This window comes from Aythya fuligula, chromosome 15 (genome assembly GCF_009819795.1).
Source record: "Aythya fuligula isolate bAytFul2 chromosome 15, bAytFul2.pri, whole genome shotgun sequence".
NCBI lineage: Eukaryota > Metazoa > Chordata > Aves > Anseriformes > Anatidae > Aythya > Aythya fuligula.
Genome location: NC_045573.1, coordinates 11,567,687 through 11,584,458, shown reverse-complemented (window position 1 = coordinate 11,584,458; position 16,772 = coordinate 11,567,687). Strand labels below are relative to the sequence as shown.

Here is a 16,772-nt window from a genome sequence, read left to right as displayed (position 1 = left end):
ACATCTACTCATATCCTGGATTGAGTACTACAGGAGAGCAAACCAAGAGTAGTTTGTGCTCTTTTGATACATGAATTATTGGTATGAGATATATATATATATATATATATATATATATATATATATATAATGATTATTATATATATATACATGAATTGATACAGAATTCACATGGTATTCATACCAGTGTGTGTGTGTACATACATGTGCACACACAGACCCCTGTTTGCCTGCTCAGTTTGTACAAACTATACAGAAAACAGTAAATCAAAATCTTTCCAACTGAAAGATTGGAAAGAGAAGAAAAGCAGTGATAGTCAAGCACATGCAGATTGATCTAGTAATGTGGGTGTGCAGGAAATTGATAGAGGAAGGAGAAGGAATGAGGTCTGTGCATTTTCTTGGTGGTAAGCTACTCGTTTGAAAACTATTATGTAAACCTACCTGAAAATTGGAACCTTATTTTGTAATAGCAACTGTGCAGCACTGGGGCAAAACTTGTTAAAGCCTTAGTATTAGCACAGTACTGGTCCAAAACAAAACAACAAAAATCTCTTGGGGAGCAAAGCAATTGTAGCATTGCTGGTTGTTGAAATGCCTCGCAGATCACTGTTGCTGAACGCGACTTCCAGCTCCAGCGAGTTCACCTCTAATTACACGCTGCCAGCTGCATGATTGCTTTGTGATCATTCCTAAGTGTCTCCACGTCCCGAGAGCTTGCTTAGCCTGTTCTTGTTTGGAAATTAAGGCACTACTTAACACTGTTAGGGCATCCTTAACTCCGTCACTTTAGGATGCAGTGCTGATTTCCTTAATTCAATTTGTGCGACTGTGTATGGACTACAGAGATTCTGCTACAGTTCAGATTAAAAGGTAATTTTGGCCCTGAAACAAAACTCAATGAATACATTAGGTTGCAGAGAGCTACAAATGAAGAACAAGTTCATTTTGCTATGCTGCTGAGTGCCGATAATGTTCTGAGGAGTGAAAGAAATGTCCAAATGAAAGCAGAGTACAAGACTGCAGTATTCAAACAGGACTACTTCATGGTGTTATCAATAGCATACTTCTCATTTTTCTTTGGAATTTGTTTTCTGCTGTCCCTCAGGAAGATACAAACACTCCTAAGACTGCACTTAGTGGAATAAGCCAGGGCACGGAGCTCATGGTCTGGTTTTCAGCTGGACTGGCCAAACCAGCACACACCGCAGCTGTGCCAGCACATGGTGGGGTGGGGATGTGTGGTGAGGGGTTGCTTACAGCAGAGAGTTACTTGGAGTCCTGTCCTTAGATCAGTTCAGGTTACATAGCATCCCGATTGCTGCTTTTAGGCTTGTCTGAAAGGGAGATGTGAGCTCTGCCACGGTGAACTAACTCTTTCTGTTGAGTGGTGCTTGGAGGGTTTTCTTCAAGAACCCCTGGAACCAGAAAGCTTTTTTTTTTTTCTTTTTTTTACTGTTTTAAGTTCTACTGTTATTTTAAACGAAAATACTTGAAGAAAACTTCTGATAGCTTTCTCTGCTAGCAATTAGTTTTTTATGTTCCCTTGCATAGTATTGGCAATTTTCATATTATTTCTATATCATTATATTCTGTTAAAAAAAAATGATAGTGGTCTTTAAGAAAAAAAAAAAAAAAAAAGATTCACGCCATACCCAGGGGCTGTGCTGCCAGCGTGTTTCTGCAACGTAGGCGTATTCTCAGGGAACTGCTAGTCATTGAACTACCTCTTCTGTTTCTTTTTTTAAAACAGTACTTATAGTGGATTAATGAAGTGGCAAAATGTTCTCTATTCCTCTATTTATTTTTGTGAGCTGCTGTTTATGGTACAGTCAAATTCGGCAAGAGAGCATTTATTCATTGTCATCACTTCCCTCAACCCTTGTGTTCCATGCAGGTTATAAGGAATGCTCCAGTGAAGACGTTTGCCAGTGCTACCTTCAGCTCACTCCTGGACGTGTTCCTCTCCACCACAGTCTTCCTCATACTATCTGTCACGTGTTTCCTGAAGCACGGGATGGTGGCGTCCCCTCCGCCACCTGCGGCCGTCGTCGTGTTCATCATCGCCATCCTGCTGGAGGTGCTGTCCCTCGTCATCTCCATTAGGTAATAAAAACGTAACGCTGTCTTGAAATAGGAGTGAGAAACAAAGCGGTTGGCTGGCTAACAGTGCTAGCAAAGGCAAGAAGGCTTGCAGCAGATTTTGCACAGAGAGGGTCTAGCTCAAAGAAGCAAAGTCTGCACACCGTGTGTGTCCCTGCTTAGTGCTTGTGGTGCCGCACACAACTCGATGTCTTTTGCTCTCATCTGTCCTTCAGAAAAATCCCCCACATTTAAACAGAAATACACCATTCTGGTTTAAAGCTGAAATAAGTTGTCACAAATGCAAACAATATTCCTTTTCCGGGGGGTGGGGAGGGGAAGGGTGTAGGAATAAAAAAAATTGCCAAAGTCACAGCACATCTGTCAAGAATTAGTTTTCTTAATTATTTCTATTTCAACTCTGATCAGTTTAATATTCAAATACTTTGTGTTTTTTTCTTTTTTACACACTGAAGTTCAGTATTCCCCTCAATTCCTTGGCTGTGTAACAGTCAGCTGCTGCTCAAGACGGGGCATGGTCTTGTCTCCTCAGTCAGGGCCCTGCCAGCCCCCACACTGCCTCCTTGCAGCAACGAACCGTCAGCCCCCAGGTTCTTCAGGGTGCCCCTGAAGCCCTGTGCCATCAGAGGCAGGGCTTAGCTGCAGGCACAACTACCTGGTATTTAACAGTGATTTCTCATTCCCAATTTATGCCCAATCACCTCCAGGATGTGTGTTCTGGACTTTTGGGACACTTACGGTCCTTACCCCATCATCTGTAACTTGTTGAAGATCCGTTACTGCGCAGTTCCTGCATAACGTGGGGTGTCCCCAGGCCTTAGCAGAACACCGCAGTTGTTACATGCATTCAGCAAAGCTCATGCTCTCCTGGGCGTGTTGCCTGATGTGCACAGATACCACATGTAACGTGTTATTAACCCAGATGGGAGACGCAATAGTAAGATGTTTGTTTGTCTGTACTTGTGATGGCAAGTTAATTCTGCCCCCCTCGTTCTCTGTTTTCACTGTCACAAGAGGATGTTATGCGGGTGGTGTGTAGAAATGGGTGTCTTCACTTGCAGCTCTGCAGATCTGTTGGTTATGTGTAAGTTAAAATGCTTTTGTAATTACAAGCTAGAAGCAATTCTGTTGTTGTTTCAAAAGAAACAGTAGATTGCAGCTTGCACTCTGACTTTTCAGGCTCGAGGTAAAAAATAATTTGTACTTCAGCCACCAAAGTAATCCTTGTAACTCAAGTATGCCTACAAAGGTATGCAGGCATGTTTACAGGAAATAGTTTGTTTTGGAGAAAAGAGATGTCATTTGTGAACAGGGACAGTACTTCTGAAGGTAGTGTTTCTTAGCAGGTGTATTTGGCTGTTACAGCTTGAATAGTATTGTAGTTCTGGAGTTTTTGGAAAAACTAGAAACTCAGAAAAGTGAAAGTTTTTTTCTGTCAGTTTAATGAGCCCAGGCAGTTCCTTCATTACGTCAGGATGGGGAGCAGGAAGGCAACAGTGAGCAGTTAGTTTGGGTTAGGTGGCCACGAAACTGAATCCTTGGATTTGTTCAGCTCTGAACAGCTCAGCCACCACTTTGTACAAGAGTTGGTTTCTGCTACCCAGGTGCGTTTGGAGATAATTTGTTTATTCACCTTGCAGATACCTTATCAAAATAACTCCATTTTAGTATTTTTCAGTATGTTATTGTTCCTACTTGTTTTTCCAATGTCACATTATTATCTTTGCATTTACCTTTTCTTACTTCGTACAGTTATAAAAGATAATGCTGTAATCCTATAAATTTTTATATGTGGGTACATAAGGTTTTCCTTCAGTCCTGTTCTGTAATTGGTTGGTCATGTTTTATTTAAGGAGAAGAAGGAAAGTTGTTGTTTTCAGTATGCTATCTCTATAGTCAGGAATTTGCAAAGCAGTTTTGTCTTTCTGAGCTGTGTACAGCAGTAGGGAGGTTTAGATTCATTGCAGCACTGTATTGCTGACATCCATGCTCTCTGATAGTGAGCCTGGGCCATTACCAAGGTGAGTTTAAGTGGCTTTATAATGTTTTCTTAATGCTATTTGTTTTTTTCCAATGACATTTCTGCCATTTGCATGAGATTGTATTGGTTTAAAACCTAAATTTTACTTCCTGAACAGGCTCAGATTCCTCATTTAAAGTCGTGTTGATTTAAAAGGCCAGTGTTTAAAGCAGACTCCTAAGTCTTAGAAGTATCTATTTTTTAATATAAATCATTCCTTTGTGTTTAATTCTGATTGGAAAAGCAGGCTGAGAAACATGTCACCTTTTGGTGAACATCTGTAGACAGTCATCAAAACTTAACTAGTCCCGCCTGTTATGGTAGCAGCAAGTTTTCAATAAACAATGCATGGAGAGCACACAGGTTTGCCTTTCTCCTAATGGACACTCATGGGAGGTTTGGGCATGCAGAGAATATTGTAATTCCTGCACAGCTACTACGAGTGCAGATGATGGGTGCTCACTAGCACTTGCTGCTTTCACTGGGACCGAGATGGCTGTGAATCTCAAGACCCCACAAATTCTTGTGGTTAATTTGGGAAACAGGAATTGCTGGATGGGAGAAGTGGTTGCTGCCCTTCCCTGCGCTCTCCACCAAATGCGTGGCTGAGGAATTTGTGATTGAAAACAAGCCACTGGCTATCAGTAGCTACTGGGGCCCTTGTCACACAACTGTGAGATGTGCTCTTCTTTCCTCTGGCATGAGGGAAGTGTCTGCAAATTTACCCCAGAGTTACAAGCAGTAGATTCTCAGTCATGTGCTGCCACAGGCTCACATTCACAATCTTTCCTTTAGTAAACAAAATATAATTTATACTTGGCTTACATCTCATCATGGCATCTATAGTAACTTGTAAGTAAATCTCTGAAGTTCAAAACAGGATCGTCTCAGATCTGGGGAGATCTCACCCAGGGTAATTCCTTGAAAATAGCCTCCTACTTTGCACTGAAAAAGAGCTTTTATTGCTGAAGACAATCTCAGAAGCCTTCTAGCTTGCTTTCAGTTAGAATCATAGAATCATTCAGGTTGGAAAAGACCTCTAAGATCACCTAGTCTAACCCTTAACCTAGAACTAAAGTCCACCATGCTTCTAAGTTCTACATCTACACATTTCTTGAAGACCTCCAGGGATGGTGCCTTCCCTGGGCAGCCTATTCTAATGCCACACAACCCTTTCAGTAAAGAAATTTCTCCTGATACCCAACCTAAACCTTCCCTGGTGCAGCTTGAGGCCTTTTCCCTTCATTTTACCACTTGGTGCTTGGGAGAAGAGCGTGATTCCCACCTCTCTACAGCCTCCTTCAAGGTAATTCTAAGAACTAAGGTAGTTCTAAATATATTGGCATATTTTGGGGGCACGTTTTTTAGGATTTGATGTCTGTTTGGGGTTTTGGGTTGTTTGGTATTTTTATGTTGAATTTATGGTCCATATTTACTTACGGTAAGATACATTTTTGGGGCACTCCAGTCTCCACAGCCTGAGGCACACGCTCATGTACAAGTGTAACAACCTTCCACTTCCCCATCTGCGCTATTGAAATACGATCATTCTGTAAGTGTTCCTTAGTTGGCTGCATTAAATTCAAAATGTTTTAAATTGTGCACTGCGTTGCATATTCCCAGAGGATGAGTTTACAGGCAGCTCTGTTTTCACTGCTGAAGCATGGAGCTTGTTGGCATCAAGAGGACAGACGTACTGTTGTGCCCTTATTCCATCTCACTTCCTTTGATCAGAAAGAACAAAATCATCCTTTTCCTCTTTAAATTGTCTTCAAAGCGAGGACTGCTCACTCTGACCGCTCATTATGCACAGAAAAGCGCAGAGCTTCCTGTGCAGAAATGTCATCACAAGTGACAATCACAGAATACCACAGAGATATCTTAAAGGGAGGGGATTGGACTACAATGCTGGGCACAATCCTAGAATTTCAGGAGAGGGATTATTTTGGGACCAAAAAATTCTTGCCTAAGTTTCTTATTGTATTTTCATTATCATGATGCGAAGCACCCTGTATTTAAATCAGTCTGACTTTTAATTGAATCCAGTGCTCAGACTAGGAAGTACTCGCTGCAGCTCTTGTGGCTAAGGGCTCGAGTCCAGCTGCGGTAGTGGGAGAGGAAAGCACTCACTGCCTGCACAATGAGAAACGAGGTAAAACTGAAGTTGTTAGAGCAGAAGTCCTTATGGAGCAAGGCTTGCAGGAGAAGGATGTTTTGATTTCTTTGAAGTGTCTGATAATAAATTATTGGAGTATCTATAGATGAGGATCCCACTGTTATCACAAGTGCCACTCTAGAATTAATTGTTTAAAGCTGCATGCAAAAAGTGGTGCTTAATTTGTCAGCATGTGGAGTATGTCATCTCCAGTTCTGTAAATGTAGTGCAAAGAATGTCCTTCTGCCCACTTGAAATATGACTACTTTGACTTTCATGAGTTCAGTTGGAGTGTAAAAGGTCTTAAAGTTCTGGTATTTTATAAAAAAATACCTTGGGAAATGTCACTGAGCATACGACAGTGTGTGAAGTTTCACTTGGGATTCTTAGGGGTGCTTCTGCAGGAATACAGGTAAAAGAGATCTGCCCACTATTTTAGGTGTGAATACAAGTTTTTTTGTTAACTAGAAGCTTTTTTCATCCAGTTCTTGTTCTCAATTAAAACTTGTTATAAATAAGATGTTTAAAACATGCATTGCTTTCAATAACACCCTTCAGTGAAGATCTCTCAGTGAGGAGACGAATCCAGTGTAGTGGATATTTCAATCCTGTTCTAAAGAGTGAGAGGTGGGAGCACCTGGTAAGTTGATTCATCAGTTTAGAAGTACCTTAATAGAGAGGAAAAAAATCTTCTGGGTGAAGAAAAAAAGCAAATAGAGTCAAAGCAGTAGAATGGAAACCTGCTGTAGTGTGATGAAATAAAACTGCCCTTTGCCCACTACTTTACCTTCTCAAGGCTTGCCAAAGTAATATCCAAAGTCTGTCTGCTGTTGAAACCAGGTAGCTGACCGATTGGATCTTCTTAAATTCCTCATAGCCAAGAACAAAAATTGCTTTGTGCAACTAGAGCTTAATGAACTGGTTTTGTTAACAACCTGACTTACATAGAGTATTGATGCAAGGGCAAACTGTATTCTGTTTTGCTTTTATTTATTTCTAACATCTGTGACTTTGGTATTTAATATCCCACCAATTCACTGCTGTGCCAAAAGCTTTTGATTTGAAATATGGGAATTGATTTTAAACTGCCAGTAAATACAGAAATGACGGTAATGTTCTCCATTAGCCATTAATCATTTATGCCAAAGTTACTAATTTGAACTGCAGCTTGTGTAAACATCTTAGATGCTTCAGCATTTAAGCCCTGTTGAGCTACCCACTGACACTGCATTATTTACCGGTAGTGCCCTGTGGCCATTAAATGTCTGCAGCTCTCCTGCTGCCGGGATTTAATGCAGTGCTCGCTTCCTCTGATGGGAGAGCTGTGCTGCGTTCACAGGCTTCATCTGTTTTGTGAAAGATGGGGTTTCGCTTGTTTTAATTCCAGAGCACAGAGCATTGCAATTGATTCTGGACTGAAAAAAAAAAAAATAAAAATCAATGCAAGAAGGTAAACATTACCACTGAGAAATGTGGAGTTGTCCTGGAATTTGTGCTTGCTTTTTCAAACATGCAGCTGCCTAAATAAAGAAGTGTCCTCATCCCAGGATTAACAGATCAGGTTTGCTGATGGATTTGTTGCTATAGTTCCCACAAGAATTTATCCTGGCATGAGGCTTGGCAAAAACCAAGCTTTTCTGCTCCGTGCAGTGCCCGCGTGGGTCGGGCTGTGAGACACCAGTGGTGCCGGGTGCCCGTCCCCAGGGCTGGGATCTGCACCCACAGCAGGGTCCAGGCGTTGGCGTGGGCAGGGGGTGCCCAGCTCCACTCAGGAGTGATGGGTGCTGCCCACGGTGCTCTGCCAGAGCCGGAGCTGTTTCCATCTCACTGTTTAGCCATGTAAATGCTGATCCCAGTTCGTACGCTTTAGCAGGATCGACTTTATTTTTAGAGGCATGAACTTGGGTGGCATTTTCAGAAGGACTCGATACTGGAGCAGCTTGGCTGCTGCTGGAGCCGGGACACGTTCTGCCATGGATGGTAGAGGCTGTCAGGACAGTATATAACACTTCAGAAAAAATAGTAATTACTCTACAGGGCTTTTGAATTTATTTTGCTTTCTATGCAGTTGTATTTCCGTGCTTTGTTGCAAATTCTCTTTTATGATGTAATACAGCTATGCTTTTTGGCTTACATGGGACTCCATTAACTAGGCACTGAGAAATCTGTGAGCACCCTCTCGTGGGGTGCTGATGTATTACAGCGTTTTCCATCCTATTGCCCTAATTTTCTCTTTTTTTTTCTTTGCACTTAAGTATAATTCCAATATTTTAATGTATTAAAGGAGAGAATAAGTCTATTGAATAATGCTAAGGGTTGCAAAATTCATGAAGCCTAGAGCTGAGAATTAAAGTAATACTCATGAGCAAGGCATATTTAAAAGGCGTGCAATTAGTGTCCAAGTCACGCAGAAAACTTTACCCATTTTTTATCAGGTTTTTATCCAACATTATACCTTGTATTTTAGTCAAAAGCATTAGAGAAAAATCCTCTGTGTTTATTTATTTATTTATTTATTTGTTGTCATTTTTTAAAAAAGATCTAGGTAGTGTGCAATAGTTTGTGACTTTGGAATGTGTGAATTCCACATTTAGCATATATTGTATTTAAACATTCTTGTCAGCTGTGAGCATCTCTGTCCAAAAACGCGTTTGCCATTCGGGCTCCCTGGTCATCCACTGTGGCACCAGCAGAATTACCTGTGCCACAAACGCACAGGGAGCTGCTCACGCCTGCCCCGTGGTCTCACAGCAGGCTCTGTGGTTCTGCCATTTCTCTTTGAAGTAAGTTCGTCTCACAAAAGCAGGAATCCTTTGGTAAAGCAACAAAAGCCCAGACCCGCTGTGGTAAATACACACATCCACAATGGAGAGCCTTTGAATGAAGGCAACTATTGCATTGCCTATTTATGCCTCCATAAAAATAATTGAAACCTTGAAAAGCGGTTGCAATTTTTGGAGAGTGATGAATGTTTCTGAGCTTTGAGAAGCAAATTTTGCTGATAATCTGTTTCTGTAGATAAAAAACAGTTTGTTAAGCAAGCTTTCACCTTTGCTCACTTGTTTTAACAATGAGAAGCGCTCAGGTGTAAGAAGTGTCTCCACTGATCTGCCCTCGGGAGCTCTCCCCACCTCTTTAAGGCTAAGTATTTATGACTGTAAGTCTCTCATACGCTTACCTTCCAAGTGAAAAGTGTTTTCCAGTTTGTTTCTCAAACCCCAGCATCCCCCCTCCCTCCCATCCCACCTCGTGCTGTAGCAAACGAGCCATCATCTTTCAGCACGCCTGGATCATTCCTTGAACTTACCAGCAGGTGGTATGGCACGTGGCAAGCTGCGACTGGTGCTGCAGCCCCAGTGAAGAATTTTAAGTTATCTTATTACAGGTAATTAAGCTGTATGGAGTGATGTGCTGAAATTAACTCACAGGTCTGTGGTTCCGTTTGTTCCAGGATGGCATTCTTCCTGGAGGAGGTGATGACTTGCACGAAGCGTCTCCTGGAGGTGATATCTGGCTGGCTGCCTCGACATTTTTTCGGTGCAATCCTAGTTTCTCTCCCAGCTCTTGCAGTTTTTTCGCACTTCACCTCTGATTTTGAAACAAATATACATGTAAGTTGTAGAACTCCGTTTCATAGTCTGACGTTTTGGATCTAACTTAGCTTGTTGCTTGCCTGCCTTCTTCCTTCACTTCCCTCATGCTTTACAGATGTTTGATACAGATCCGTTAGAGAAAAACAGGGCTTTTGTGTATGATGGAATACAGTTTGTTACATAAATACAGTGACTTGCTGGAAAACTGTCATACAGAAGAGGAGAGAGAGCGTTATAAATACCTGTGTGCATACACTTTTTTTTTTTTTCCCTTAGAACAAATATTTCTGCTGGTATTTACTCTGACTAATGCAAGTAGAGTATTTTATTTTGTTTTTTGATTTGGAGTTTGTAGTCTGAAATGTTTTGTGAACCTAAGAAGTTTGCATGCATATTAGTAAATCTAAGAGCAAGACCAGTATTAGCAGTGGGTTGTTTTTTTCTCTGCCAGGATAGGTGGAGAAACTGAAAGGAAAGAGCTGTTGGGACATAAAAATGATTACCCTGAGGGGCTGCAGGGATGGTTAAAGAATACAGGATGTGCCTTCTTAAAAGGAACTGAAAGAAATTGGCTTTTTTGACCCAGCCAGAGACATGTTCACAGAAGATTTGGTGCCTCCTTTAATAAAAACATTCAGAAGCAGGGAGCAAGGAGATAAATATGGAGGAAAGAAAATAACTGTTTAATTTAAAGGTGATGCATCACATAAAATCAGTGCTTATAATTTTTATGAATAAAACAGATGAGAAACAGATGAAAGTTTGTTTCTCTTAGGTAGCACAGTGTATGAGCCTTCCTTTCCAGGATCTTCAGGGAATTCATTTACAAATCGCTTGCTATTGCAGGGCCCTGCTTATAGGTAACAACCAGATCCTCTTCCTTCTTCCTACCATGAATTACAGATGCAGTTTGGTACTGTGTGTCGGGAAGTGTTTGTTCTGTGGGAACATATGGACCAGACATTTTGATTTAAATCTATTCCATGGTTTTCACAGTCTCAAAGGACTGGATTTGAGGATCTCACAACCCATGTTTAAAATCTTTCTGTAGCTTTTACCTTTGTGAATATAACCAAAGTTAACTATTTTAAAGCTGTACAATTTTTTTAGTTTAATGATGGCCTTCTTTCCTCATGACCACTAGCAAACTAATTGTAGGAATATTTTCTTTACACTGAAGGAACCTGAAAACCTTCAAATCTCTCAAATTTCTTTGTGCATTGATTTTATATCATCCCATTCATCACCATCCATGATCATCTCTCCAAACATGTAAAAGTAACGTTGGAAGACCCATTTTTGTTAGCGTATTCTCAATACCTCATCATACCAGGTTATTGGTCTAAGGGCTTCAAGCAGCAGCAGTGAGGCGGTGGTGTTCATCACCAAGCTGAGAATGATCTTGGCTTTCTTTCCTCTTGCAGGTCCTCCAGAGTCGCGGGGTTGTTGGCTCACTCTCCAAGAGATGTCCCAACTCATCTTGTGCTCAGGGATGTTCCAACAATCATGGAGCTCTAGGAAATGGAATCAATCTATAGAGGGTCAGGTAAGTGTCATATTTTACTATGACATGGTTTTGCAAAGTTTTTTTTTTATTCATAGCATTTTATACCTTCCCTGGATATAAAATAATTAAAATCAAAATTAACAAAAACAGCAATGAAAAAAAAAACTTTCCAAAGCCATGCATACATAGTAAACACAGCACTTGCTGACCCTCTATAGGCTGGCTTCATGCTGGGGCATCACTTGGAGTGAGAACCAGTGCTCTGCCACTTTAGGAGACCTGAAATGGGGGGAAAAAAGTAAGTTTAAATTATGTTTTTTATGGACACTTCTGAAATGAAATTTATCCATTTTTGAGTCATTAAATTAAACAAAAAACACTGTTCTTGTGGTTTAAAATGGTAAATTATGTAAGTTTTTTTTTCCATACACTGTGTCTACTTCTGAATCACATGCTTATTTGTTATGTGAGAGTATTCCTAATTTGCATTTTCTGCATTTCAGCTGTAAAGGAAATTTAAAATGGGGGAGAGAGAGAGCGATCATTTGATACTGTAAAATGCAGTATGTAGCAGAACAGAGCTCCAGGACGCGGTTGTGGAGTCTCTGTTTTAGCTTGGATGGTCATCGATATTCTTGATAAAACCAGACCTTGCACAACAGCTTGAGAGCTTTGACTGGTGTAACGTTGTATCTCAGGGAAATTAAGACATTTTGGGGAATATCTCCGTTCTGCACTTCCTTTTATTTATCCAGCAAAGATGTGGAAGGGGAAAGCATTCTGAGATAAGGCATTTGGAAGAGAAAATCCAACTTTTTTTTTTTTTTTAATTGGCACAAGTAGTGGTATTACCGAGCACTGATTGACAGTGATTGATACTTGTCTTCTGTGATCGAAATAGTTTTTTCTTATTTCCTTATTCACCTGCTGATAGGCAGTATGCTAGCATCCTCTAAGTGTTTTTAAGGGTAGGAAGCTGGTTGTAGTTCCTTAGGGTGAATATGTTCCACATTTTCAGTGCAGTGGAATTTTGACATCCCGTTCAAAACAGGGAGGGTCTAATCCCAGTAATTAGAGAGGAGATTAATGTCAATGCTTACCCTATTTTTTCCTTTTTTCCTTTTTTTTTTTTTTTTTTTTTTTTTTTTTTTTTTTTTTTAATAAGAAGAGGAACTGAGCATTTTGCTAAGGTAAGCTGAAGGTGTTGAATAGTATTGAAATAATGGTGGTATAATGCGGTAATGCAAAACTGTATCTAGGGAAAATTGTGACAAACTGTCAATGCTAAAAGTTTGCTTGCTCTTTGAAGGGAAGACCTCCATCTTCAAGTGCTGCCTCCTGTTACAGACACAATGAGGATCACTTAATGTGCATATCACACAAGGAAATTAGGGCTTTCTCTCTCATATTGCACATGCCTTTATTTGTGCTGGCATTTATGTGCAAAAGGGCTCCAGTCAGCAAGACAAAGCTAACTCGCACTCTCTCTCTTTGTTGCAGTACACCATGTTTATGTGTTGTGCCATTCTGATCACCATTGTGCAGTACTGTAACTTCTGCCAGCTTAGCTCCTGGATGAGATCTCTATTGGCAACTGTAGTAGGAGCAGTGCTTCTCATTCTGCTCTACATCTCCTTGTGTCCAGACAGGTGAGCATCACATCCCAGCACCCATAGACCATGTTTGGGATAAGCAAATTTGGGATAAACAAATTTTTCGCTGCCAGTCCAATACATATGATTTTAGTATCTGCCATGAATTTCTCTAGTATCTCAAATGTACAAAGTTGATTTGGAAAGAGATCTGTGTTTTTGGAGGCATTTCAGAAGGCTACCTGAGGGGCCCTTTCCTGTAACCTGTGTTGAAATGATGCTCTATCCTCAAGTGGTGTGTTTCTAGGGCAAACGTAGGAGACCCATAGAATTGTTTTTTACCTTTTGTTAGAAAATCTATTTTAAGATATTTCTGAGCTGTTTGGTGTCCTCTCCTAGCTGTATTTACATTTGTACTTAAGAATCGTGTGTTGTTCTTCCAGATCCCTCCTCAAGGAATTATGCACTGTAAAAGGCAGGCATTCAGATTTAATAGAGATCTAATATCCTGCTTCCTTTCTCACTTCTCTGCCTTTTCAGAGGATGCTGCAAAACCATAACTAGAGGAATCATGTTAATGTAGTTTGTGTGAAATAACCTTAAGCCCTTTCAGTTTGTCTGCTGATAAGCAGCTTTCTCCATAGGAGAACTTGTTTGCAGTATTCTTCTATTTTCTCGCCAAGATAGTCAAGGGACTCCTTCCAGCCCCCTGTCCACTCCTATTGTCAAAATTTTATAATCAAACTGCGCTTCTTGGTGGCCTAAGAAATATGGCTTTTGGCACTCTCACCATAGCATGGGCTTTGCAAGGACTTCTTATGCTAGACTTCTGTGATTCCTATCAAAAGCTATTCATTCGTTTTACACTTCTTCAGAGGCCTGTTGAACCATATGGTGAAAAGCCGGGGAAAGAAAAAAAAATAAAATATTGCAGATGCGTGTTTTGTGTATTTAGTTTTCCCCTCTTCAGGCGTCTTCAGCTGACTCTTAATCTTGATCCAATTTATATTATAAGAGGACAGAATAAAAGTCACCCTTAACATCTGCTCAGGCTGTAAGTAACTCAGAAGTGGCTATGAGAGCTGTAGGAAGAAGAGCTTGTCCCTCCTTAGAAAAAAATAACTTGGAACTGGTGTCAGTTGACAAATGGTTTCTAGATCATATTAGACTAAAGAAAATCCTTTTTATGTCAGCAGAGCACTCAAGCGAGGAGTACAGAACAGCCTTTTCTAGCTTCAGTGGAGGGAAGAAGTGTTTGGTTTCTGGAAGTAGTGTGCAGTTTCTGGATGCCTGCTCCCTTTTTCTCATCTCTGATTTTTCAGTTGGATTTATTTGTCCAGCTTACCTAACAACATCACTCCTCCAGTGTGCTAAGTGACCCTCTCCCAGTAACAGTTACTTTCACTCATTTCATTTTTCCTTGGCACTCTTTCCCTGTCCAACCACCAGCTTCACTGAGAAGTTAGCCGCAGGTTCATTTTTTCAAGGAAGTCAGTGAACAGTAAACTCATAACGCTGTTTCACGACTCCCTTGCTCCTCTTCCATAATTCCCCCAGGCCAGGGGTCTTGCTGCTCATTAAGCTACACGCCTGCTGCTAGCATGTCTTCATGGAGCTGCTGCAGCATAACTTGGTGCTGGGTGCAGAATCACAGACAGAACTAGAGAATGGCTGAGGCTGGAAGGGACCCCTGGGGGTTTCAGTTGCAGCCCCTGTTCCAGCAAGGGACACCCAGAGCTGCTTGCCCAGGACCATGACCAGCAAGCAGAGCCTTTTAGAATAGGGTAATGTAACGTCAGTGTAGTACCAAAAGCCTTTATGCAAAGGCAGGCAGTCAAGCTACAGCATGGAAAAGGTATCAAAGTGGTTGACATTTTCCTGGGTGATTACTTCAACAGACCTCTGTGCAGTTTATTGCAGAAGAAAATCAAAACGTTTGTTGTCATAATTTTAACTCCTACTTCCATATTCAGAGACAAATTTTAGACAAATCACAGGTGTAATTACTAGATCAGCTGGTACATAAGCTCTGCATCATGATATTGCGCAAAGGGAGGGACACAAAACTTGAGATAACTTGGGGATTTCCCTGCACATCAATTTTATTAAGGGACTGGAAAGGTTATTCCCAAACAGAGAGGTGGAGACCTTGCAATCTGACAATTTGTAGCACCACCTTTGCTAACTACTAAGGGGGTAATTATGAATGTTTAAGAAACTTTGTCTTAAGAAATTTTCCTGATGATAGTGTATTTTTGCCTGTGGTTTGAGTAGTGGTGATCAGGAATGGGCAAAGTTTAGAATTCATGCAATATGTTATTTCATCTCTGAAGTATTTAAAGTAATAGGCTGAGCTGTTCAACTGCATACCTGAAAAACAGCAATTTGTAGAATAGATCGTGAACAAAATGCAGGTTGAATTAGTGTGTCCCGTAACTTCTATTTGCCTAGATTAATAATAACTTTTTTTTGTTCCTTTCTTATCGATAGTCTAGATGATTTTTTGTCAAAAAGGTAATTGCAGCTTTATACCTCACAGGGAAATCCATTCTGCACTATTCTTTACCTTTTTTTCCCCCCCAAAAAGTAACTAGTTCTGTCAATTATAATACGTAATTGCTGCATAGAAATTGTAATGTTTAAATTACTTTCATTCATGGCATCTTCAAAAAGAGACTCTATATTTGTGTTTTGGTTATTATTTTTTTTTAATCTTTGTATTGTGTTGGTCCAATAAGATGGAGGCATAGCTGATTTTTAGAGTTCTGAAATTGGTTTTCTATGTTTCCAAGGTAAGTCTGGATTCTTTCACAATTACTTGTTCCAGACATCATATTGACTGCATTATCATCACCTAGTCTTCAGAGGTTTTTGCATCGCTGTCTGACTGTGGTTACTTCTGCCAAGCAAAAAGTGCAGATAAGGCGGCGTTCAAACAAAGTTTGTCTGAAGTTGATCAAATGTGCAGTGCTATTATTGGTCCTACTGTCCGCATAATAGAAAAGTTCAAAATGCTAACTGGAATTCTGGCAGAATGCTTTGTTTATTGCTTTAACTTCCTTCTGATGTCAATGCTTTTTTTTTTATTTCAGCTCTGTGGAAACTTTTCATCTGGATTTGGCGCAGAACTTTAGGTAAACTTTATATCAAATGACTGTGTTTAGGAATAGAAACATTTTCAAACAATTACATGTAGTAAAAGTTTGCATACACTTGGGAATTCAACAAATTGGTCCAGCAAGTTGTGTTTAAGCTCCTTGTGTACCTAATTTCCTTTCCAGAAGACCTGAGTATGATGAAAAATCATCAGAGAGCTAATGCTGCAGTTGCTGAATTGCATAATGCTATTTTCTTTTTAAATTTTATTTGTAAGAAATAGAACTATGGAGGAGCTGTATAAAATAGCACCTGTTCTTCCAGTAGTAGCTGTTTTTAAAGCACTATCTGTACATCTTGAGCTTTTTTTTTTTAATTGTTTTGTTGATTTGCACAATTTGGAAGCATGCAGAGTTAGATGTTACCCACAGCTGGGCAGCTGAGAATTCCCTGGTGTAGAGAAACGTCAGCAGAAAGAGCAGACTGTGAAGCCAGCTGCCTTCATCAGGACGGAGACATGCAGGCAATGACAGTCTGCGTGCTGTCTGTCACCCGGAGCTCACTTAGGCAGCACAGCACGTACTGTCATTGAGAGCAAATGAAATTGTAGCCCCCAGACTTCTAAACCAACAAACAAAAATCTTTTACTGGGTTATGAATAGCCCCTTATAGATCAGCGAATTAAAGATTCACTCTAATTATTTCA

The 16,772-nt window shown here is 40.4% G+C and overlaps 1 protein-coding gene across 1 annotated transcript in view; it reads left to right on the top strand.

Moving 5' to 3' along the window:
- The window catches only part of ADCY9 (adenylate cyclase 9), an 81,395-nt gene that overhangs the window by 57,246 nt on the left and 7,377 nt on the right, over positions 1 to 16,772 (top strand). Inside the window, exons 6-9 of the mRNA XM_032197488.1 lie at positions 1,898 to 2,106; positions 9,730 to 9,889; positions 12,879 to 13,027; positions 16,063 to 16,104. Of these exons, the coding sequence (XP_032053379.1) occupies positions 1,898 to 2,106; positions 9,730 to 9,889; positions 12,879 to 13,027; positions 16,063 to 16,104 (560 nt within the window). The remainder of the gene's footprint in view (positions 1 to 1,897; positions 2,107 to 9,729; positions 9,890 to 12,878; positions 13,028 to 16,062; positions 16,105 to 16,772) is intronic.